This window comes from Lingula anatina, chromosome 2 (assembly GCF_051362555.1).
Source record: "Lingula anatina isolate TDL-2025a chromosome 2, LinAna3.0, whole genome shotgun sequence".
Taxonomy (NCBI): Eukaryota; Metazoa; Brachiopoda; class Lingulata; order Lingulida; family Lingulidae; genus Lingula; species Lingula anatina.
The window spans coordinates 35,542,718-35,568,089 of NC_141768.1; the positions used below are offsets into that span (position 1 = coordinate 35,542,718).

Genomic DNA, 25,372 nt, shown 5'->3' on the forward strand with positions numbered 1-25,372 from the left:
CCGATTTTCGAACTTCGCCTGTATTTTATGAATATTCATTTGTTCCATTAGTCTGAATACAAAAGGTGAAATGATTTCCGCTTATCGTGTAAACGCTGAAAGTGCACAACGCCAACGACAGACGGAGGTGACGGCTGTATGAACAGACAAATCTGTGTCTGTACATAATAAAAATGAAATTGAAAAGGGAATCGATCAAGAAGCAGCACATTTGTTACCAAAACTGCAGTCACCGTCAGGCCAAAGAAAAATTACAATAACGGAAGATTGCCAACGCGTTTGGTTTTTTTATCGCAAACAATAAAATTGATTGCTGTAAGAATTGTCTGTTAAATGCAAGTTTTTATTAACAGAATGAAAGTCGGGAATGAAAAACAAATAACGATAACGGAAGATTATCACCACTTTTTGGAGTTCCTGGCAAACTATTTATACATGTTTTTAGAGTTGCTGACAAACTATAAAATTGTTTGCTGTAAGGATTGCATGCTTAATGGAAGTTTCAAACAATAGAATGAAAGACATGACGGAAAAACAAATATCGACCACGGAAAATTGTCACCACGTTTTGGAGTTCCTGACAAACAATATATATTTTTGGAGTAGGGCGAATAAAACGTTTTATTCATCTAAACATGCAGTAAAGATTGTTTAATAGGAGATAGATAATAAAATGAATAACAGGCCCCCCCCAAAAAAAATGCGATGGCGGAAGATTGTAAAGCATTATAGAGTTTCTGACAAACTACAAAATTGTTTAATGTCAAGATTGCTTGATGGAAGTTTTAAATAATAAATTGAACGCAATGATTGAAGAACGAATGTGATAACGAAATGTATTTTGGAGTTCCGGAGAAACTTAAAAGGGGCGTGCAAAATGCGGCTCTACAGGCGCTTTTGGAACTCCACAAATCAGTACTTTATACAGGGTACATGTAGTTATTTGTTTTTAAGTTGGAATACAGGTGCTATTATTGGCAGTAACGTCCTTAAAGACAAATTCACAGGGTTTTATTCAAAATAAAGAGCGGCCCACCATGGACCAAATCCGAGCACAAACTTTATGTCTTTGTTACATTATATGCATCCACTTAGAATTGCTTCATCTGGATTAAATCCAGAAAATAACAGGAACGGATAAGACATGATGTTATTTGCTGTACAGATTCTTTAATGGATGCTGTAATCAAAGACATGAAGCAAGAGGTAAGTTTCCAGTAACGTATATAAATTTATTAGTACCATTTTTTTAACAAAATATAAATAAAATCCACATTCCAAATAACCAACCTAAATTTATCTCTAGGGCAGCAGAAAAAAATATTAAAAACTGCACTTTTTTCTACTTTATTGTTGTACACTTGACCTTTTCTCTAAAACACTCCATAAGGCAAAGAAAGCAAGCAAAAACATTATTTTTTTGGGAAATAATGTAATAAACCTGGGGTACTGGGGTATTTTCTTATATTGTATTATTTAAAACACTGTGGAGTATTTGATCAGCAGTGGCATGATTTCAATGATTTGACATAAGTACTCTGTTACTTTACATCTTTAAATGATAAAATGGACCCAGCAAAAGTAAAGCAAGTAATAGCGATGAGCAATACATGTGTAGAAGTACCATTGCAGCATTTGTTAACACTGGCACTTGAGTCTGTATAGTAATCAAAAAGATTATAAAGTACATTATTTAAATAACACCATTTTATTCAGTAATATATTTATATTTTAGAAGGGAAGCCAAAAAATATATATCATTATTAGATCCATATCCATTAGCTATTTCTTGCCTTACTGTGATTGTCACCATAGCCTCTGTGGTATTACATTATATATGTTATCTTAAGTCACTGTAACTTTACTGAACTCTATCCATGTGACTGTGATTGCAAGATATGAAAGACTATGTCTCAATTACATCAGTGTCAGCTTCATGTGTGACAACTGTCAAAGTCACTTGCTTCAGATGTGACATTGCATATTTTCGCAAAAAAAAAAAAAAAAAATGAATGCTGTGTTCTCTGCCATTGCTACATGTATGTTAGATGTATACCAGTCACAATAATTGTGGTTGTTGGGATTCCTGGTGAACATGTGAGAATGAGAGACTAAAGAAGCAGCTGATGTAACATGGTTTTCCGCTGTTAATAAAATCCAAAGGCCATCCTTCAGTTTTACCCATCACATTTATCACTCCTGTAACTGTACCAGCTGTCCATCAGCTTAATGACCTTGATATCTAGGTCTAGGTCACCTTGACAGTGATAGCTGACTGTCCAGTAGAGGCATCACCTCAATTGTGACAGCAAAAATTTACAGTCACTCCATTTTAGTAACAGGGAAAGAGAGTCTGTCCATCAGGTCATCTATCCTGTCCTGTAACAATGGTATAATATCTGCCGAGAGGAAGAGGTGGGTCTCATCTAGATCCTGGATTACAAACTTTCTTCCAAGATCATTGTTCTCATCCAGCTGAAGAAGGAACTGTTTCATTGCTGGATCACTGAAATATTGAGAAAATAGTGTTACTAATATGGCTCAAGTTGAAACAAACATAAAATTACTAGCACACCCAAGTACTTCAATGTGCACATCCTAGACAAAATCCGCACTATTTATCGGGTACTGTTTCAGAATCAATCCTCTTTCTATGTACACAAAAACAAGCATCAGCTGTTCAAATATTCAAAGGCTCTTGTCACGTTTACATGCCATTCAGGATAAAGAATGACGAAAAGTTTTAAATATTCTTCCCAAGTTATCATGCATTGGCAGAAATCCAATACAGGTTTTCAAAAAGCTGGAAAGGAAAGGTTACAGAGAACATGTACTGGTAACCTGCTATGTGCTGGGTTGAGTGACCAGATAATAATTAAGGTCATTTGAAAGTTGCATGTACCATATATCTAAGACCCTTCATTCATTTTAGACTTCAACTGCACAGAGGCAATATGTGCTTGTGTCACATCATCCTTTTCTGGTGTGAGTGTTATAAATTATTTTAGTATTTACAAAAGGCAATTTACTAAATTAATTATAAAAACTTATACATGTATGATCACAATCTTTTTTTTCTTTTTTCAATATATCTATCCAGTTCTTTATTAAAGCATGCATGGTGGTTGACTTATGTGGTTGGCAAACCTTTAAATTATAATTTTCTTCAGCAAAGGGTGCCAAGACAAAATATATGGAACTGTTTTTCACCAGCATGTCAGATTTCCAAGAAAATTGGGGGCATTGTTTATTTTGTGATTTTCTGTTACCTCCCTCCCCCCTCTTGCCCCCCCCCCCCCCCCTCCTTCAGCTAATGTTAGGAGGTCAAGTTCTATTGCATTTGCTTTGGAGGAAAAATTGCATCAATTTGTACTAGTGTTTTCAATATTGCATGCTTCTGTGGCCCAAAATTCATTCACTTTGCCTGCTTAATTTGCATGAACATTACTCTGCTTGGAAAAACCAAAGCATTGTTGTGTTCATGCCTAACTCCCTTACTTATTGTGTGGCAAATTTGAAGATCCTTTGGCATCATTTAGGGGAGAGAATCAAGTGGTGACTCATTTTTGAATGTGGTGGCTGAAAAAAATGATAGATATGGTGGAACTAAAACTAGAATAACTTTTGGTCTAAATGGGATAGCTAAAAAGTTTACGGTTTATTCATACTCAGGTATTGTCCAGTCTGTGTACCAAATTTCAAGTCTCCATTTTAATGAGAAAAAACTTGTGTGATCTCTAGCCTTCCCTAATGAAAAAGTCCTATAGGATCCTATAAGATCCTATAGGAAATTGGCCCAATTTCCTATAGGATCCTATAGGATCTTATAGGATCCTATAAGACTTTTTCGTAAGGGTTGACTCTAGGCTCTACTGCAGTACTAGTCTACCGCAGTACTGATACAATCCGGTGAATCTTTTAGGTTACATAACACTTACCATTCGACTAGTACGCCTTTCATGACGTTCACCATCTTAACAGCTAAGTAAGACAACTTTTAGAAAAAAGGGAAGTCAGCAAGACGTGCTCTTCGTGAAGAAAAGATAGGAAATAGCCGATACACTGCTGACATTAGTTGTCCTGTAGATGTCAGCACAAACAAGATAACCCAAATAATAGACCGCTCGCTTGTACACCACACGAACCTACATGTATAACTGACGGTTACCTCCAAATATATATCCATAACTGTAATCATGCCTCATTTCATTCGCATGTTTGATACTTACCGCAATGATAAATAAGCATTGTGTTTATAGCACGTGCAAAAGTGACTCTACTGTAGGCACGCTGACATGCCGCATATGGCAGTTTTTTTCGTGACATTTCCTGAGCAAAAGACAACTCTGGAGAAATGGAAACCTTAACTTTGGTTTTAAATATGTTTTTAGTCTTGTTTGATGGAGGCACCCGTAAAGGCCCTGTAAGGTAATTAAAAAAGGCATACCCACGCACGCGTGGTAGCCTACACACTGCAACTCTCGTAGGCCTATCTTTTTTCTCCCTTTGATGTATCTTGATAATTTCAGGTAACAAATTTTGTCGGATTTGTGAAAAAAATTCTGAGTACGAATTGTATGTTATTTCAACAGGAGGCTCCATTAAATAGGATGTGTGTCTTATTCTTCTACGTGCAATCCAGCCTCCCTCAGTTCCTGTATCGCTATCGGGCGTTACAGGAGCAATATTCTTATTGAAGCCATTGTTAAACTTATAATGTTGTCTTCTCCTTGTGATTTTCCCACACTAAAACTGTGATATAGTCAAAACAAAATGGTTGATATGACACATCAATGAAACATTGGCAAATCTTGTATGAATTTATGTCAAGAAACCTTTGTCTAAGCAGAGACACTCAGACAGAGTAGAGTATTTTAATGGAAATCATTTTGATGCTGCTGCAGAGATAACTTTTTCTTGAGACATAAAAAGCACCACGCTTTGGAGTTTGGGTTTTTTTGCTACTCGAAAACATGACTGCCAACACGATCATCATGTGCTTTAAAGTGACAGCCAGCTACGTTAGCGACCCAGGTAAAAAGGACACTATTGCTACTTGCCTCGAATTCCAATGCTGACGATTCAAATTGATTTTTTATACGTCGGCTATTATTTTATGTAGAGAGGATAAAATAGTTGAATAGAGCAGTCTGAACTAATTTGTATTTCAGACAGCCCTAAAGAATCAAGTCTGAATAATCACTTTTATTGCGTCCCTATATTCACTGCTGTACTGATGTGGTACCCTCTAATATCAGGGGCTTCTAAAATAGACAATCTATATACCTAGATCGATCTAAGAAGATCGATCCACCTCCAAGGGTTTCTCGCTAAATGTCTGGCAAGCCTACTGTAGCTGCTAAACGATAGTTAATTACCCTCTAACAGCTTCAGTAGGCGTGCCAGACATCTAAGCCGCTTAAGTTGATTGCAATTTAGCGAGAATTACCTTGGAGATAGATCGATCCACAGTTAATACAATAGGGTCTGGGAATGGTCCCATAGTCTCCAAAATTTAAGTATGCGATACAAAAATTTTGTAACAGAGTACTTGTGCACCCTGTGGTCAGAGAGTACTGATGGTGGTGCTACAAACTGATTATTTATACTCAAACTGTTAAAGTACGCAATGTTCCATTTTTGCTTCGAACAAATTCAATTTGAAATAGCATTTATATTTCAAACATGATATTAATTTTGATGATAATTTTGTTAAGAAAAAAAATGCAATAAATCACCAATTTCATTGCAGTAATATTGCGTCCTGTAAAAATTAAACTATTCTTTGATTTTGTGTTTTAAATAAAGCTTTCCTGGTCAGTTTGAAGAAAATTGGAGAACTGACTTTGGGTGCACTTTCCTCAGAGCCCACTCAGTTAGAGGTAGATCAAGACAAACTGTTCATCTTCACTGGGACATCGGGAAGGTGAGAAGGAATGACCCGAAAACTATGAGAATTGAAAATGAACTCAAAAAGTTATGGATGGATTTTGTTGAAATTTTCAGGAAAAGTCAGAAATTGGCAAATTTTAAAGTGATTGGACTTTGGTTGTGATCTGGATCACCGTCTGGATCCAGGAATTTTAAAAATATTTTTCCAGTGCAAGCTAACTCTTATAATATAAACAATGTACCTTGTTGATTAACAATGAACATTTAGCTCATTAATTAGTTGATCAATAAATTATTTAGCACAATGAGAATTGAGTGGCCTTGGCGGAGGTCTGTACTCTCTGAGTGCAACATTCCTCAGAGCAAGTTCATCTCCGGACTAACCGATCCGCAGATCAAATGTGGCCGACCCACATAAAAGCAGAGCCGTCTAATCCGCTGATGGTTTCCCTGCCTCGGCACGCGCCATTAAATTGATTTAATCACGGCTCCGAGGTTTGATTGCTAGACCTCTGCAGGGACGGCGCGTGTGGAGATGGGGGAAGGGGGGCATCAGCGCACTAGTCGGCTCTGCTTTAATGAAGGTCGCTCGTGTTTGATCCACGGATCCGTTAGTCCGCAGATCAACTTGTTCCGAATGCCCTCTAATTTTTTAACACCCATATTTCTTACTGTATTATATTAGTTGGTACAGGGATTAAGATGTTTCGTATATTTGGCAACAATTGATGTGAAACACTTTTCCTAAGTCATTTATAAATAATCAAAAAAATTGTATAATTTGTTTCATAAGAAAATTTTAACAGATAGTTATTAACTTTTATTTTGCAGTCATGCCACCTTGAGGATATACTTCACTGGGCTTGTTACGCTTGATGTTCAACACTATGGCAAGGGTGACGAGTATGAATGGAGCATGGGGAAATACAATATGGAAGTAAGGAATTTGCACCGAAAGACTAATTAAGATTTTATAGAGGACTCTCACCTATAATTAGCACATCTTCACGGTTTCCAAGTAAGATGGTAACGACGAGCGAAGGGCGTGTGAGTTAACGTTAATGTTTTGAAAATGAAATAGCAGAGTCAGGACATGACCGACATGCCCTTCGCTGAAGGAGCCGCCCTGTCTGGAACCGCGCAAATTTAGCAATGAGAAAAAATTACAAACAGGCTCGAAATACGGACAGCGTTGTATACTTTTAGGTTGGATGACGCGTTTCCACTCTTTAATCTCAAACCATTAAGTCAAAGGACTCATGATCTTAACATCTTAATCAGATTAACAAACAAGATGACTTTACCTCTTTAGACTTTACGCAACGTATTATAAAGAATGACAAACAATTAACAAAGACATTACGTGAAGTTACCAAAATGTTGGTAGATTTTTTAATGTCCCGACAGCCTGTATGAGTATATATCAGCCATACGGATGCTTGTGGTCCGGGACATACATACATACATATGCATACATACATACCGGGACTCCCGGTGTATTCGCTGTATGTATGCATATGTATGTTTCTGTGCGTGACATTTTTTCAAATGTCGTAAAATATTTAAGAGATGCCCGTTTAATTTAAGACCAGAGTTATTTGTAAAAAACTTTTATTTCTAGTAATTCTAATATCAATTTTATTTTATTTATTTTTTGTTTAATTTGTATAGGCTATCAAGGAGTTAAAACGAAAAATAAAAGATCAGTTTGGTTCTGAGGTGGAATTTTTACACTGGTAGGTGGATAGATAAGAAAAATTCCTGTGTTTGCTGTGTGTTACGAATAAGACTTTTATTCACTATATTTCAGTAAAGGATAATCGCAATGCAACAAAGCTATGACCCGATCCTTAGATTTTTCACACTACGGCATAAAAGGAAACCGACAACAAAAATGAGCAGAATATATAAAATATCACTTTTGACTTTTCAGCCTGTATACCCCCGTTCGTCGTGGTGGTAAGGTGTGGCCTTATTACGTTACAGCAGATGAAAGACTGGTCGAGCCAGACTATGATAAAGTTGTTTATGAGACCAACTCTTCCTGGCAGAATATCAAGATCATGCACTCCAGAGAGCTTGGGAATGTTTTGGTCCTTGATGACGATGTCAGTAAGTTGACTTTAGAAACAGCTGTCATAATATTAAAAATATCTCCAACAAAACTTCCTATAGTGTTAAAAACCATGGGGATGCTTGGCCTACAAATCTGAAGTCTATAAACAATGTTTGATAATGTTTTAGATATTTTATAAACATAGATGACAGAAAGTACGCTATACGAATCAACTGCACCGTGTTTATAAAAGCTATATTTTAAGGTTGGACAGATAACTCTACAGGCCCTATTGATGAAAATATTTTCTTGGTGGATTTTAGTGAATGCCGTTCTGACAGGAAGTCCAGGGTCCCATAGTCAGGCTATACAGTCGGAATATTGGGGTTAGTAATATGTACATGTATATGGGACGAATGTGATCTGTACAAAGTAATGGGGAACAGACTATATATAAGCCCTATGGTTCCTAGGGAACGACTATTCCTGTCACACCGGTAGTATAGATCGATATTTCAGCTTACTCAGTCATTTAAAACAAAAAGCCAATGATACATGCATGTAATTATCAGTGAACTTTAAAAGCCTGAAATGTCTCTATCTCTGATTACGGAAAGCCATATTATTTATTCTATGTTTTCATAATAAAACTGTTACAGAATGTGTGAAATGTGTCCAGTTGTCTAATTTCAAGGTATTGGTGAGAGTGACTCAATCTACACACAGACCTTACTAGGCCTGGGAACGACAAAGCGTGAAAACTATGAAGGGAAAGAGATTCTGATTTTGGGAGGAGGGGACGGAGGAATCCTGCACGAGTTGTTGAAGGAGAATCCAAAGCATGTTACCATGGCCGAGGTAAGTGAACAAGTTTCCAATGAACTGTCAGCTGTTAAATAATTACGACAAAAAAGTTGATACTGTGTTCACCACGAAAGTGAATGCCCATGACTAGTTTGTCAGTTAGATTATCATCTTAATCATGACGAGCAAGCTTGTTATAAGATTAAATGAAAATACTCTTGCTATGTAAATTATTATTTTGATGACCCTAGTTCTGAATAAAGCAAATGGCACTCATGTTTGTTTGAAATGATTTATAAATTATATAAATTGTCATTCAATATATGTTCAAGTATAAGTTGTATTCACGATGTTAGGTTGATGAAGAGGTGATTAAAACGTGTCGTACTCACTTGCGTAGCGTATGTGGTGACAGCATGGATAATTTTGAGGGGCCCAACTATAAGGTAAGTGTAGCATCCAGGCTAATGTGAAAAATAAAACCAATGTGAGAAACAAAACTATCACCTGCCATGCATACATCTACTTGTGTCTGTGTCGTTGTGGCTTAAATGCTGAATTCATAATTACACAATAGGGCTACTATAAAGGGTATCACCAACGTGTGTTGACAATTAATGGGAATTTGTCAAAGAAATCTAATAGACTTTTTTATTTTCTGATACGTATACGAATACCTTACTCGTGAGTTTTTAGACCGCCTTCAAATGACTGTTAATAGATCATAATTGGTGACGGTATCCAAGTCATGAAGGAAAGCCTAGAGCAGGAAAAGAAGTTCGACTACATCATCAATGACATAAGTGAATTCGCAGTAGATATAGAAAACAAATACGGTGAGAATAGATTAATTGGGTATTAATTAACCAGATCTTAACAATAAACAAAAATATAATCAGATTCAAAAGTGCATGTTCTCTAATCATAAATTCTTCTAAAGTCCTGTCTCCATCGACTTAAGGTTTGTGTCTTGCTGCTGAAATTTGAGGGGGAGTTTTCAATTGGCTCGAATTGAATCTTCTGTTGATCAACGAAATAGCGGGGTTAGAATGACATAATATTTTTGCCAATTTTATATCGCTTTGAATTTTATTTTTATTCTTAGGTTTTGCGTACAGTTTTAAAACTACTCACTTGGTGATGGAGCTAGCTCTGAAGTTGCTTAAACCTGGAGGAAAACTCTTGGCAAGGGTGGGTGCTAATTAAGTTCTTACCTTGCGTATTTTCAACCTGTGTAATTTTAACAGTCCATTTTATTTTATATTTTTTTACTTTTAAATACCAAGTTAATAATATTTGACCTCCGATTTAATGCTGGAAATTTAGCATAACATTCTGGCATACTGAAAAGCGATCTGTTAATAGTTCAGGTATATCTTCGTTAAAGGTAAAAGGTGTGAATTACAGAGTGAGGTACTCCATGAAATAGACTGATTGTTCTTTTTATATTTCGTAATGTCCTTGTAAACTTTATTGTTCATGTTCATTTACTGAAGCACTGTGCGTCCTCTTACTTAACTGACCCATCCGTCGCGTTATAAATGATCTCTCGTGAATTACAAATCATTTAAATATGACATATTTTTAGGCTCTGTTCTCACAACTTTTAGATCGATCTATCACCGCGGGGAGTCTCACTAGATTACTGTCAGATAATCCCCCTTAAGTGTCCGTCCCCGCCTACTACAAGCTTTAAGGGGTAATTAACTTTCGTGTCCGCCCGGCTGACAGCTATTTAGCGTGAACCCCCAGGGAGTTAGGTCGATCCAATGTAGGTCGATCTAATCTATGAGAATGGGGTGTTAGTATGTCATACACACAATGGACAATAGAAGTGTCACCCCCTGAATCAGAGTAAACAAATTACATGTAGGTAGATCTTGAGTAGTTATAATGCCTAGTCTACTTATTATGTGACTAATGAGTATAAAAGCGCTGTACCATGGAATTGTATTTTTGGTCTTTTTGTGAAATTTGATGTTAATAAAATGATACCAGGAGCATATCATTCCACAGTCATTTATCTCCGCCCAAAGTATTGGTTCAGTAGGGGTGACACTTCTATTGCCCAGTGTGTGTATTTATCATTTGCAACACTAGCTTCATCTTGGTACGAAATTAGTCTCTTACACCACCAAGATACCGGTATGTCTTACTGTTTTGGAAAGCCGATTTGTATTTATTTAAAAATAACCATGGATATGCCATTCCCAGTCTTCTGATAAAAAAAAAAAGCTACACATTCTTAGCGTGCATTCACAATTAATCCATCCTACTAGTTACTGCGCACGAACTCCACGGGGATTCTCACTTAATGCAAAAAAAGATAATAATAACAATTATAATAAATTAATAAATAAATAATAATAATAATAATAAATAAATAAATAATAATAATAGTTAAACACGCCTCCTCTCGCGTTAAAAGTAGAATACAGAAAAGCTGGTGATTACTACGAATACGATGGAAACAATTAAGTGCCCAGCAACTATAGTACGACAGATTCATTGTGAACGCACCCTTAGTGACATGTTTCTTATTCTCTGTAGGGAGACTGCGCAAGTGCAAAGAATTACCACTCTCAGTTGGAGGAAGATGTTGCCAAACTTGGAGTTCGGTTCAACCGTAGAAGCGCATATGTGCCATCTTTTCGCGAAACGTATCCTTTCGTCTAGGTCACAAGCCACAGTGTTAAACGCCAGTAGAGTAGGCAGCGTTGACAGAAACTGACAACAATATTATTAGTTTATTTAATAAACTGGTCATACACGACTGTAGCAAAATGGGTTTGTTCGACAGGATTAGGGAATCAAACAAAAAAATTAATTATTCAGTTAATTGGTCTTATCATAGTCATTGTGCGTTGTTAGATAAATCTGCACCAAAAGTGATTTATACCCAAAACAGATATGTAACGTCAGTATACAGCTGTATATTTATGTATTTTTGTTTGACTTAATTAAATCCCTAGATATTGCTTTGATGAAATCTGGAGGGATTGAGCGAGATTCAGACTAAAATGTCAACAAATGGAAGAACGGGAGATGTATCTTGTAAATAAGTCTATACTATACAACTTTTAGCTACGCTTGTTATCATGGATGACCCAGGCTGGTTAAAGCGCTTCATACAGACTGTCCTTCGACTGAGAAATGTTTTGGATCACACAAAAGTATTCTTGATTCTATTCACACAAAAGAATTCTCGTTTCGTAAATATAAAAATAATAATACACCATAAAACGTACCAACAGTATGTACACACACTGGACAATAGAAGTGTCACCCCCTGAATCAGAGTAATCAAATTTATTTACCTGAAGAGGCGGAATATAAGCAATGTCAGAATATCGATGCAGTTGAATTATTCAATCAGAACCGTTTCTTTTGTGAAATTGATGTTATTAAAATGATACCAGGAGTATATCATTCTACAGTCATTTATCTCCCCCAAAGTATTGATTCAGTAGGGATGACACTTCTATTGTCCAGTGTGTGTACATACGGAATACAATATTGCAAGTGGCTGCCGTCATACGTGCAGCAGTACTCTACTGAGGGAGAGGCCCGATATGAGTTGTCTTAAAACTAATAACTAATTGATTCTGCATATCCATAACCACATAAAAACAAATTACATGGACTGATTAAGGGGTACGTATCAGTCAGTTTTCTTCATCTTCTTTAACTGAGGCTGAAATTTAAAAACATGACTGCACAACATTTTGCAACAAAATAAAAAAAAGACAAAAACACATATTACAACCGTTAATAGGAAGATTATTACGTCTAGCAATAAATACTGGTACCAGCTAAGTCTCTCCATCGCCTGAGAATGGAAATGCAACGTTCCATTGTTTCTGATAACATACTCAACCCAGTACATCAGTGTTTCCTTTCCATCCATCGGCTGGTCACGAACCATTGCTGCTGCACGCTTAGCGTTGGCAAAATAGCTTCGGTTATTCAGAACCTTCAATATAACTGCAGAGAAAGTAGATTCTGTTATATTGTAGAAGTCTAACTTCTCCCCCATTCCAAGACGTTCAACAAACTTTGTTGCGTGGCTAAATTGATCTACAAACAAGGGTACAGCAACAACAGGGACCCCATGATATAGCGCCTCGTGTGAACCACTAACTCCGCAGTGAGTGATGAACAGTCGCGCTTTTGCGTGACCAACAAGATCATTTTGTGGTATCCAATTCATAACTTTCGTGTTATTTGCCAATCCCGGAATATCAGAATTATTGTTCCGCCATATAATCTTCTGCGGAAGTTGTGCAAAAACCGTGGCTATTATTTCTGCTTTTTCTGGCGTAAGTTCGGCTACCATCGACCCAAAACTCATGATAATGATGCCGTGTTCTCCCGAAGATTCTACGAACTCTTCCAAATCTTTAGATAGGGGTTTTGCAGGGTGGAAAAGGATACCCGACACCGTTTTTACCCAAGGGTAAACGGGGCGGGGATAGTCAAAAGCAAAATCTACGTTAACTATCAGTATAGACAATCTGGTATAAGCTGTCGTAATTGACAAGGACTTGTTGAGGTTGTATTTTTCTTTTGCATCATTAAAAGGAGCCGTGACATAGTACTTAAAAAATACAGTCAATGTTAACATCAATGTGTTCATTAATCTTTCCCAAAAACTCATATGATCCGAATATCCTGTAATAATATTTGGCATGTAGGCAGGGTGTTCAGGATATACCGTCCAGTCGCCATCGAATCCCAAATTAGAATACCCGACTCCCGGGATGTTTAAATAATCCCTCAATACTAAACTCTCTGTAGCAATTACGTCATAAAACAGGAGGTCAAACTTTTTAGAAATCAGAGTATCTAGTAGCTCTTTGTTCCCAAAAAGTGCATCCAACGTGTTCCTGCTTTTCTCAACCAATTTCATGACGAGAGGAAAGGGATTTTTGTGGACATCGGTAAGAAGTTCTTCGCTGGAAAATGACAAAGTTTCATAGTCTACCTTGACAGTTAACACCTCTATCCCCTCGGGTATATCCTTAAGATTAATATCGGTAGTGATCAACATGCTTACGCTGTGGTTTCTCGCTGCCATCATTTGCCCAATCTTCATAATGTTTCGGAAACGGGAGTTGTACATTTGAGAGTATGGATACAGCAGAATCTTAGCGCCGATGGCTCCGCCGTAGAGGCTGATGAAGGCACCGACGAGCAATAGAAAACACAAGTGCATCACCGCCATTTAAGTACCAGCAGACTGTGAGGTATATTTTCTTCTTTCCCTGCTCTCAAACGGGGCAGCAAATATTTGTTACGCATGACAAGTTTAAACCACTCTGGTTTCACAAAGGTACTGGTCTAACTGGTGGACCCACTAGGGGTCGAGTTACCATTGTGCTAAAGGTGAGGTGGGGGGGGGGGGCAAGGACAAAAATTGAATTGCTTCTCTCGGCAAATAAAACGGAAAACATGAATATATTTACTGTAATATACACCTACCGGGACAAAATTTGATTTTTTTTTTTGGGGGGGGGGGGGGGGGGGGGGAGGGAGGGTGAAGATAGTGCCCACATTCTATGTGCCCCCCAACCCCGTGCCCACCACGACGACCAGAACCACAAACACTTATACAACACCAGTATTGACCTGAGTGCGCTATTGTTAAATGTGTGGCAAAATAGCAATTTGAACTGACGCAGTCGTCCTTGATATTAACCTGTCCATTGCGTAAATAACTTTACTTAGGTACAGTGTAGGTAGCACAAACGCATTCCGCAAATGTTTATATAATAACATTTTAAAAAGTACCGAAAATGTTTTTCTCACTTTTATTCATTTGGGCTGAAAAATATTTTAAAACATCACGTTAAAACATTCCTTAGAAGGTTATAATGGCATCGATTCGTAACATCTTCAAAATGTCTTTTTTTCTGGCTCATATTTGTGTAATTAAGTTATAGTCTAGGAATAAAAACATATTTCATTAATTATCTTGCTAATTGTTTTAAAACACACTGTTTGCTTTTAAGGGGTTATGCCAGGGTACGTTTTACCCTTAACCAGGGCCACAGATTGATTTTTCACTAGATTATCACAGATACTCAGTAGTTTGGCTGGCTAATTTTGTGCACTGTGCTCTGTCCAGTAATAATTTTCGCACAAAATTAACGTTATCACTCAACTGGTCACTGGCAGTGAGTATAGGTTCCTTTTGCTTTTAGCTTTATACGTACCTTAACATCTAAAATTGATAGCCATCTTTACATTCAAAAACAACCTAGAGATGACCGTTGGACCGTCCCGAGTTCAAAAGACGACCCCGCCGAGTTAATGATTTAATTATAAGCAATTTACTTTTGGCGCGCAACCGGCGCGCAAACTAGCAGCACTGAATCCGCGTAAGAGACATTATCTCTATCATCTACAAACACATTCTCTTCCCTGCTTTTTGGTAAATACCAACACTTATTTGTCAAAATTTTTGCTATGGTTACAGGTGTAACAGGAATGGTAGTCCGCTGGGAACCGTAATCCGTCTCCCATTACTTTGTACAGGTGACAGACGTCCCTCAATACTCCGACTAACCCATACCTGTACTAATCATATGGGACCCCGGACTTCCATTCCTATTTTTTTCTATAGGAGTACAATTTTCGTCACACCGGTTTCTCATTGAGCTAAAATGAACCCTGTCCACTATCGCAACGCCATGTTCCCCCGTTGTGGGGCATGGACAAAATGTTCAGAGAGAAGTCCATCGCATCATAATTGTCTCTCATTATTTAAAGTTATGTAATGATTATCACTTGCGCCACTACACTAGTTTCATCTTCTGACGAAATCCACCTCTTGTAGGCCTTGTTCATATTCTCCATGAGGAAATATTGCATTGTGGGCAAGCGAGTCCTTGTTTTATCGAATCTCTTGTAGCGGTACTACATGTAAGAACCATGCCTCGGTTTACGTGCTGTGTCTCCCACTGCGATAATAACAATACGCGAGAAAGACACTTTGAAATATGTTTAGGCTGTATTCCCAGAGCTTTTAGATCGATCTATCCTCGCGGGGAGTCTCACTAGATTACTGTCAGATAATCCGGCTTAAATGTCCGTCCCGCCTACTACAAGCTGTAAGGGGGTAATTAACTTTCGTGTCCGCTCGGCTGACAGCTATTTAGCGTGAACCCCCAGGGAGTTAGGTCGATCTAAAGTAGATCGATCTAATCTCTGGAAATGGGGTCTTAGTTCCTAACAGACCCGTCAGAATGAAAAATATCGGTAGACTACATCGGTAGAGGCGGAAAGAAAGGGAAGTTTGGCAGGTTTGGACCAAGAACGGGGGACCGCGTTTGCGCCAAACATGTCGAAGGCCGGAAGAAAATCTATAATATTAGACGACCAACGATATTTAAATGAAAAAAAAAGGTAATTTAAATGGGGTTACTTTGGCAAGACAAAATTGCATGTCAGTGAAAATGAAATTTCTAAAAATGTAAAAAGAGACAACGGATATCACGATGACCATTCTTAATGTAAGCAGTATTCATACCCTAACGAACTGCTTAAATGTGATAAAAACTTGGATCATTTATTAAATGGAGGTAAGAAGTGCACGGTCTTCAAAGAGATTTTTCAGAGAAATTGAAGAATCTTAAGTGATAGAGGGCCGATTTGCAACGGGCAAAAATGAAAACCAGGGGGAAATGATGTGTCGAAAGAACATTATAAAGATCTGAAGAAAATAGTTGTAGAAAATTAAAAGAAAGATAACACTTTCAGCATGAAGTTATGGAATAAGATACGAGAGCCTGTTAAGTTTTACACAGGGTTTGCTACTTATGATGAATTCAAGAAATTTCATGACTTCTTGTATCCAGGAAGTACGGATGTATACTATTTGGGTTCAAATTACCGAGACAGCGACACAAGAAGAGAAAAATACACCCGGCTCAGAATTCATGTTGAACGGTTATCGGCAAAATTAAAAACTATCATTCATTGAATTATGCATTTCTGAACTCAATGGCGAGTGAATTGTATAAGATATTGGTTTTATGTTTCTTTTTTTAGTTAATGCACAAAGCGTTTTTTTCAGATGAAGTGTTAAAAATTGTGATATGCCAGCGTCTTGGCCAGAAAGTGACAATCGACTGAAGAAACTAGGATATCTGAAGCTCATGCAACAAGACTATATGTTCATATTTTATTTAATTTATTGTTACAGTTTAACTGTGCCATCATTGGTGCCGTCAATCACAGTTCCGGTACAAGAGATGATTGTTAGGAAAGATTTCTCGGAATGTTAACTCACAAAGCACTATCACAATTTCTGGCGTATACTTTAAGGATGTTGTAATCCTTTTTAATCATCCAGATACTGAAAATGAGTTTTTCCTGCATCTAATAATTCAATAACGCATTTATCTTTGTGCTGATCTAAAACAATGAAAAATCCCTCGAAAATATAAAATATCAGCGTTTATATTTTTTCGTTGCAATGTATAAGCATAGGCAACTCAAAGCTTTATAGTCAATTTAACGCCTTTCTGTTTTGAGGTGAGAAAGCAATCGGTATGGAATGTAACTTCATCCCTGAACAAGATTTTATCATGGAAATTGGACATTTAAGAAAATTTTCTGGCAGTGTTTTGGAGAACTAAATGGTGTCATTAAATCGGTGTTGAAATGGTTATCGTGGATGATCAGGTAAAAGAGAAATTTGAGAAACCAATTTTTCAGTTTCTGCCCCCAAATCGCAATTATGACGTCACCCGTAAGATGACATATGTGTAAATGTTAAAGAACACTGAAGATTTATTTCTTACCCAAAAGGATGTATGTAAGGCAGTAGATAAGGAGTTTGGGACGAAGGGTGACAATAACCTTAAATGATATAGCACAAAGTTGCAACAAAATGACCGTCACAGTTGTGTTAACAACACGGATATATGGTAAAGACACTAGATGGATCATGAATATAATCTAGACATATATTTGAAAGGTATTACAAATATTTTTTGTATTAAAGTATGGAAATATGTCTTTTTTCTCTCTTAAAATTTTACAAAGTATAAAATACATGTATTTGGAAATCACTTTATCTGATTACTTTTATTATATATGATTGAAAACGATAAAAAACCCTGAAAACATTTAAACATCAAATAACTTGCAGTATTTCTTTAGTTTTGTTTTGGTCTGACGGACTTTGTTTCAGTCTGACAGAATTTTCACACTTGTCAGACCGAATGACATTTATTACCTGTGCCTAAATATCTGACACGCCTCCTCGAGTAGCAAGGGAATACTAACTAATTAACTAGCTACTCAAGTGCACAGAAATATCAGACTCGAATCCAGGAGGATACTGTCAAGCTTGGAGGTCATCTCAAGGGTAGAGGTGCATATGTGCCATCCTTTTCGCGAAACGTATCCTTTCCTTGAAACGAAGCTTTCTTCTAGGTCACAAGCTACAGTATCAAACGACAGTTGGTGTTTCAAAACACTAACAAGACGTGCTTATGTTAATAGAGTGTCCCATTAGGTAATTTCGTTACCCGTGAACGCCACTTTTTATTTCCCGAGATGAGTGAAAAAGTTCTTAAGTAAAACGACTCTTCTCTCCCTCAGAGAGGTGAGATTGCTAGCCTGTAGGGCATCCTTGTAAGTATAAAATGGGTAAATAATTCTAAGAGCTCTCCTTTGAACAGATTCTAAGCATTCACATTGTTCAGCTGTAAGACCAGGCCCCCACACAGGGCATGCATATTCTAGGACTGATCTAATTATTGATTGATATATAACTATTAGATCCTCAGTGGCCAGATTTGCCCTTTTCAACTGCCTTAGATAAAAAAGCTTGGCACAAGACTTTGAATAAATTAACTGCACATGTTCTGTCCACTTGAGATCAGGGGTCAGAGTTACTCCTAGTAGCTTAAATTTACTCACTTTTTCTACAATTTCTCCATCTACCAATAGTGTTGGAATGATATCTATACATTTGGTAAAGTTAAAATCCATACATTTTGTCTTCTTTACATTTAATTTCATATTGTTATTTCTAACCCAATTTTCAAGTTGCTCTATTGCCTGTGGAAGTAGTGATTTTTGGCCAAACTGACAAAGTTCATAAATAGATGTATCATCAACAAATTTTATATCTGGGCAGCAGGTTTTTAGATCATTTATCATTGCTATAAACAGGATTGGACCTAACTTTGTCCCCTGAGGTACCCCTCCGTTAAGCTGGACCCAGTCAGATTTACACTGACCACATTTCACTCTCTGATATCTTTGGCATAAAAAGGAGAAAATCCACTTCCTAATAAACTCTGGAATCCCTTGACTGCCCAGTTTTTCAATTAAGATGCTGTGGTCTACTCTGTCAAATGCCTTTGAAAAATCTAAAAATAAAACTTGTGAATAAGATTTGGTTTTAGCAGATGGTTCGAGACCTAGTATTTTGTGAGTCAGCTCTACTAGGGCGTGGGTAGTAGAGCTATTTTTGACTACTCCAAATTGGGACTTATCGATTTGCAGGCTACTCATCACCCATTTTGCCACAAATGACTCCAATATTTTACTCAACACTGGTGTAAGCGATATTGGTCTAAGATCAGCCTCTATCACTTTTGGTTGGTTAACTTTTGGGACGGGGATTACCTCTGCAGATTTCCAAGTGTCAGGTACATATCCCTCTCTGATAGAGCTATTAAAAATTGCGCACAAGGGCTTAGAAAGAAAGCCTGCAAAATCTCTAATGACCCAATTTGGAATTTGGTCAGTACCTTTAGCCTTTGAGAGCTTAACATCAGAGAGAAGTTTTTCGACATCATTTACGCTAATAGTAAACTCATCTGGTACTACATAGTTCTGTTGGCCATTTTCAGCCGGTGTAAGAGGAGTCAAATTGCTACTAACACTTTGAAAAAATTCGTTGATCTTTTTTACTAGAACCTGGTAATTACCATTTGATGTGCTATCAGCAAGTGACTCTAATGAACATTTATTGTTATTCAAACCTGCTAGCTCTTTGGATTTCTTCCACCAAGTGGAAGAGTCAGACTGTTTTAGTGATTCGATTTTCAAATCACATTATCAGTGAGATATGAATACACTTTTATTTCCCGTGAATTGTAAATAAAACGATATCAGAAATTGAATTCTACCCAAAACAGACGTGACATCAACATATACTGTAGCTGTTTACATGTACTTATATATTCTTGTTTGGCTCAACAATATCAGCAGATATTGCCTTGATGAAATCTGGGGGGATTGAACGGTTTTCACACTAAAACGCCAACAAATGGAAGAGCGTGATGAGATTCTTGTAAATACGCCTTTACTATGTAACTTTTAAAAACTACATATGTTATCATGGATGATTCACGTTGCCTAAAGCGCTTCACACAGGTCAGGTTGATCTAACACTTAGAAATGGTCTTTTGCAACAAATACAGAATCTTCATTTTACATTTTGAGGAAATCGATGTTCAGAAATGTCGCATTAATTAAAATTATTGTGTTGGTAGTTAGTGAGTTAGTTCTCGCTTTATGAATACAGTTATAATGATATATGATATTTACAGTAATCTTAGAATACAATACAATACAAGTGACTGCCGTTATACGTGTACATGTAGTTTGTAACAGTACGCTGCTTAAGGATAGTCCCAATATGGATCGTCGCCTTTAAGCTTATATCTCCGTTAAAATTGACCCCTAATCTCCCATACAACGTGCACATGAATGAGACCTAAAGCAGCATTAAAAAACGAAAGACGTACATATATAATAATATCAATCAGTTTTGTCCCTCTTCCTTAACTGAGGTTGTACTTTGAAAACATGACTGCACAACATTTTGGAACAAAAGATAAGAAAGATAAAAACACATACTACAACCATAAATAGGAAGATTATTACGTCTAGCAATAAATACTGGTACCAGCTAAGTCTCTCCATCGCCTGAGAATGGAAATGCAACGTTCCATTGTTTCTGATAACATACTCAACCCAGTACATCAGTGTTTCCTTTCCGTCCATCGGCTGGTCACGAACCATAGCTGCTGCACGCTTAGCGTTGGCAAAATAGCTAGGGTTATTCAGAACCTTCAATATAACTGCAGAGAAAGTAGATCTTGTTATATTGTAGAAGTCCAACTTCTCCCCCATTCCAAGACGTTCAACAAACTTTGTTGCGTGGCTAAATTGATCTACAAACAGGGGTACAGCAACAACAGGGACCCCATGATATAGCGCCTCGTGTGAACCACTAATTCCGCAGTGAGTGATGAAGAGACGCGCTTTTGCATGACCAACAAGGTCATTTTGTGGTATCCAATTCATAACTTTCGTGTTATTTGCCAATCCAGAAATATCAGAATTATTGTTTCGCCATATAATCTTCTGCGGAAGTTGTGCAAAAACCCTGGCTATTATTTCTGCTTTTTCTGGCGTAAGTTCGGCTACCATCGACCCAAAACTCATGATAATGATGCCGTGTTCTCCCGAAGATTCCACGAACTCTTCCAAATCTTTAGATAGGGGTTTTGCAGGGTGGAAAAGGATACCCGACACCGTTTTTACCCAAGGGTAAACGGGGCGGGGATAGTCAAAAGCAAAATCTACGTTAACTATCAGTATAGACAATCTGGTATAAGCTGTCGTAATTGGCAAGGACTTGTTGAGGTTGTATTTTTCTTTTGCATCATTAAAAGGAGCCGTGACATAGTACTTAAAAAATACAGTCATCGTTAACATCAATGTGTTCATTAATCTCTCCCAAAAACTCATATGATCCGAGTATCCTGTAATAATATTTGGCATGTAGGCAGGGTGTTCAGGATATACCGTCCAGTCGCCATCGAATCCCAAATTAGAATACCCGACTCCCGGGATGTTTAAATAATCCCTCAATACTAAACTCTCTGTAGCAATTATGTCATAAAACAGGAGGTCAAACTTTTTAGAAATCAGAGTATCTAGTAGCTCTTTGTTCCCAAAAAGTGCATCCAACGTGCCCCTGCTTTTCTCAACCAATTTCATGACGAGAGGAAAGGGGTTTTTGTGGACATCGGTAAGAAGTTCTTCACTGGAAAATGACAAAGTTTCATAGTCTACCTTGACAGTTAAGACCATTATCCCCTCGGGTATATCCTTAAGATTAATATCGGTCGTGATCAACATGCTTACGCTGTGGTTTCTCGCTGCCATCATTTGCCCAATCTTCATAATGTTTCGGAAACGGGAGTTGTACATTTGAGAGTATGGATACAGCAGAATCTTAGCGCCGATGGCTCCGCCGTAGAGGCTGATGAAGGCACCGACGAGCAATAGAAAACACAAGTGCATCACCGCCATTTGAGTAGACTGCGTCACGCAGCGAGGTATCAGAGGTATTTTGTTTCTTCCCTGCTTTCGAACGGACTTTTTATAAGCTTCAGCGTAGCTTGAATGTGCACTATTGTTATGGGTCACGGGTACAAAGTCTAAAAACCACTGTGCTAATATTATTCAATGATACTGTGGAAAGCACATTGGAAGCTACGGGTAGGCCTACAACCGGCGTAAAAAGAGCATTGGCCGGTTGTCCTTTTTACCTAGAAATGAATGTCCAGGGTCCAACATAAAGGTTAGGGTTAGTGGGAAATATCGGACTTAGTATGTGATGTCGGCGTGTAACGTGTGCAGGTGTAACAGGAATGGAAGTCCGCTAGGAACCGAGGTCCGTACCCCATTACTTTGAAAAGGTGACATGCGCCCCATATACTAACCGTAATTACTCCGACCAGGGAATTATATCCGATATAATTCCCTGCTCCGACTAACCCTAACCTGCTGGAGGCCTACTTAGCGTAGGGGAGACCGGGGCTAGTTGGACCCCGGGGTAAGTTGGCCCCCCGTCAATTTATGAAAAAGTAAATACGAGGTAAAAAAATTGGCCACATACTCTTGCAAAGTGACCGTAGCCTACAATGCTAAGGAAGTGTCGGACGTTAAAAAGTTTTACTTAAGCGGTGAGTCGAAATAAACGATTTTTGCACCTAAAAGTAATTTTGTTTAAGAGATTTAAAAATCTATTTTCATAGGCTTTTGATCGAATATAAGATATGTATAGGGCATCAAACTGAAGCTCATTGTTTCAAGTTTCACAGAGATGTATCATCGTTGCTCATTCTAGCACCATAAATGGCTACCATCCTTTAAAATAAATAATGTGCACGCGGGGCTAGTTGCCCCCCTTGACTCGGGGGAAGGTGGACCCTCATATTACCCACAAACCTTTGCGCGCAACGCTGTTTGAAATAAACAAGTTGGTAGATTGACAAAGCTTGCCTATTACCGTGTGATTGATTTTTTTAAAATTTTCTCTCTGGTGTCTTTTTGAAAATTTATATTATAATTTATATTATAAATTTTCTGTTGATTGTAAGTATTAAAAAGCAAACCCATTGGACTTTCTGTAGAAAAACATTTATTTTGCCTTAATTCGTTGTAAGGGGATTTCCTTTGTATTTATAGTGTTATATGTGGCCCCAAGGGAATTTTCCACCCCTCCCTAGCTAGAGACCATTGTTGAAACAAACTCAATGGTTTAAAACTGAATTTGTTACTTTCTTTTAAAAAGAAAATTTATTATTCGTTTTCATTCTTTAAAAACCTTCTTTATACCATTATTTATTTATTCTTAATTAAAACAAAACACATTTTATTGATAGATATTTTGGTTCTTGCAACACATACCCTCCCTCCCCCCCCCCCCCCCCCCCCCCCCCCCCCCCCCCCCCAACAACGTGACATACGGAAACCTCAATAAATCTACCTCATTGGAACTGTTTATTCATCAAAGACTCTCAAAAATCAATTAAATAAATTAAAATTTTATAAAAATGTATTTCAAGGCGTTTACATGGGATATATAGGCCTACTTCATTTTCGTATAGGGGGGCCAACTTGCCACAACCCTGGGGCAAACTTGCCCCATGGCGGGGCAAGTTGGCCCCCTGACGTCAACTGCGTTTTTTGTCAAATTGTGAGCCACCTGGCGTTATATTTGAAAAATAATGACATTGCATACGTAGCTTAGTTCATGGGGCTTACTTTGAAACCGGTTTTGTTACTCTAACCCACTCCTAGTTGGCTCTACAAGGCCAAAAGTGTTTAACTGGGCCAACTAGCCCCGGTCTCCCCTATTAACCTTTTTCATCTTTTGCGGAAATACGAAGTGGGCATGACAGGAACCGCGCGCCACAGGGGTCATAGTGGTCCTCTGCTGTTTCCAGCATGGCAATGCTAGGTGTAGATGATGTACAAGGTGCGCATATAAAAAGGTCGTATGAAGCGTGCATTGCTTTCTGTCAAATTAAAAAAGGTGGCTGAAGCACAGAAATGCGTAAACTGTAGGCAAGAAACAGCTATTTGGACGGAGAATCAAGCAATTAAATATTTTCTTTCTCAGTTTAAATACGATGCGCTTTACAAATAGACTTCACGTAAGCGTCCGAGCATTGGCTGTACTTTCAATAGTGATGACGAACTAAAGCTTCGGAGTTCTTTTAAATGCTTCCGATAATAAAGATATGCGAAAGAGACTCGTTTTTTATTATATATAAAATCAAAATAGCCAGTAGACTCGTACACAGCTTTCAAGAGTGTGGACAGGTGGGCAGGCCTACGTCTTCACAATTTTGTACATGTATGTATGCAAGCTGTGGCGATATCACCTCATGTACCGGCAGTGTCAATTCATTACGATTTTTATGTCTTGTTTGAAGGATATCTTAAGAGATTTTTAAAGTGATAAAATGAAAAGATTTCCTGCATTGTTTGACTCGTAGCTACTGTGTATACAGGTAAAACTGACACGCAGATCGTTCGTCGGTGAACTGATTAAATCGTTTGGTACCTGATAAGGCATCAGGTGTTACTTGTTCAATTGTTCGGTAAGGCGGGCGGCCACAACTACGACCTTTCCTCTGTAATTAAAACCTTTTAAGTGTTAAATAGGTGAGACAGGAATTCTCGAATCTTTCCCAGACGATAATTAAAGTTTACCGTGTCTTACTCTAGTATATGTACCAAATTTAGGACAGGTAAAAAATGTCAGCCTTTCGGTCTGACAAGTATGAAAATTTTGTCAAACTGAAACAAAAACAAAATTATAGCAAGAGGCCAAATTATTTGATTTTTAAATGTTTTCATGCGTATTTTCATCGTTTTCAATCACAGCCAATTAAATCATTCAAATAAAGTGTTTCCCACACATTTCATACTTTTCAACTATCTAAGACAGTTAAATATACGTAGGCCTACTTTAATACTAAGCATATTTGTATTACTTTACAAATACGTTGTTGGATTATGTTTATTATCCATTTTGTCTTTACCATACATGTATTATGTACGTGTAGCTTACAGAAAGGCTTTTCTGCATTTTTTGTATTTTCCAATTCTCTTGTCATTGAGTTCAGAAATAAATAACTTTTTATTTCGCCGATAACGCGTTCAACATGAGCCGATGAACTTTCTTCTTCGTATGTCTCTGTTGATCTTGATAATATGAGCCCCATTAAATATTTGTACAAATCAGTAATACGTATACGGGACTGAATACATAATAATAAAAATTTT

At 37.6% G+C, this 25,372-nt stretch overlaps 4 protein-coding genes across 5 annotated transcripts; 1 reads left to right on the forward strand and 3 right to left on the reverse strand.

The window, feature by feature from the left end:
• Positions 1 to 1,207: 1,207 nt before the first annotated feature.
• Positions 1,208 to 9,599, reverse strand: LOC147763650 (general transcription factor IIH subunit 5-like). 2 transcript variants are annotated; one of them, XM_087005165.1, is made up of 3 exons: positions 9,435 to 9,599; positions 9,145 to 9,216; positions 1,208 to 2,506 (listed from the first exon to the last, which is right to left on the reverse strand). In XM_087005165.1, the coding sequence occupies exons 2-3, from the start codon at positions 9,168 to 9,170 to the stop codon at positions 2,323 to 2,325; spliced, it is 210 nt and encodes a 69-aa protein (XP_086861291.1). In that variant the 5' UTR covers positions 9,171 to 9,216; positions 9,435 to 9,599; the 3' UTR covers positions 1,208 to 2,322. The 2 variants fall into 2 exon arrangements, with proteins under 2 accessions (XP_086861291.1, XP_086861290.1); XM_087005164.1 differs by lacking the exons at positions 9,145 to 9,216; positions 9,435 to 9,599 and adding an exon at positions 3,939 to 4,097.
• LOC106157994 (spermine synthase) lies at positions 5,788 to 13,120 on the forward strand. The gene is made up of 10 exons (XM_013533821.2): positions 5,788 to 5,926; positions 6,724 to 6,829; positions 7,564 to 7,628; positions 7,826 to 8,004; positions 8,643 to 8,806; positions 9,109 to 9,198; positions 9,474 to 9,588; positions 9,858 to 9,943; positions 11,303 to 11,412; positions 11,725 to 13,120. The coding sequence occupies exons 2-10, from the start codon at positions 6,809 to 6,811 to the stop codon at positions 11,753 to 11,755; spliced, it is 861 nt and encodes a 286-aa protein (XP_013389275.2). The 5' UTR covers positions 5,788 to 5,926; positions 6,724 to 6,808; the 3' UTR covers positions 11,756 to 13,120.
• LOC106150670 (UDP-glucuronosyltransferase 2C1) lies at positions 11,461 to 14,089 on the reverse strand. Its single transcript, XM_087005153.1, has one exon. It carries the CDS (start codon positions 13,974 to 13,976, stop codon positions 12,414 to 12,416), a length of 1,563 nt encoding a protein of 520 aa, XP_086861279.1. The 5' UTR covers positions 13,977 to 14,089; the 3' UTR covers positions 11,461 to 12,413.
• A 6,233-nt stretch (positions 14,090 to 20,322) lies between these two features.
• LOC106150700 (UDP-glucuronosyltransferase 2C1-like) lies at positions 20,323 to 22,102 on the reverse strand. The gene is made up of 2 exons (XM_087004352.1): positions 20,751 to 22,102; positions 20,323 to 20,332 (listed from the first exon to the last, which is right to left on the reverse strand). The coding sequence occupies exons 1-2, from the start codon at positions 22,100 to 22,102 to the stop codon at positions 20,323 to 20,325; spliced, it is 1,362 nt and encodes a 453-aa protein (XP_086860478.1).
• Positions 22,103 to 25,372: the final 3,270 nt, after the last annotated feature.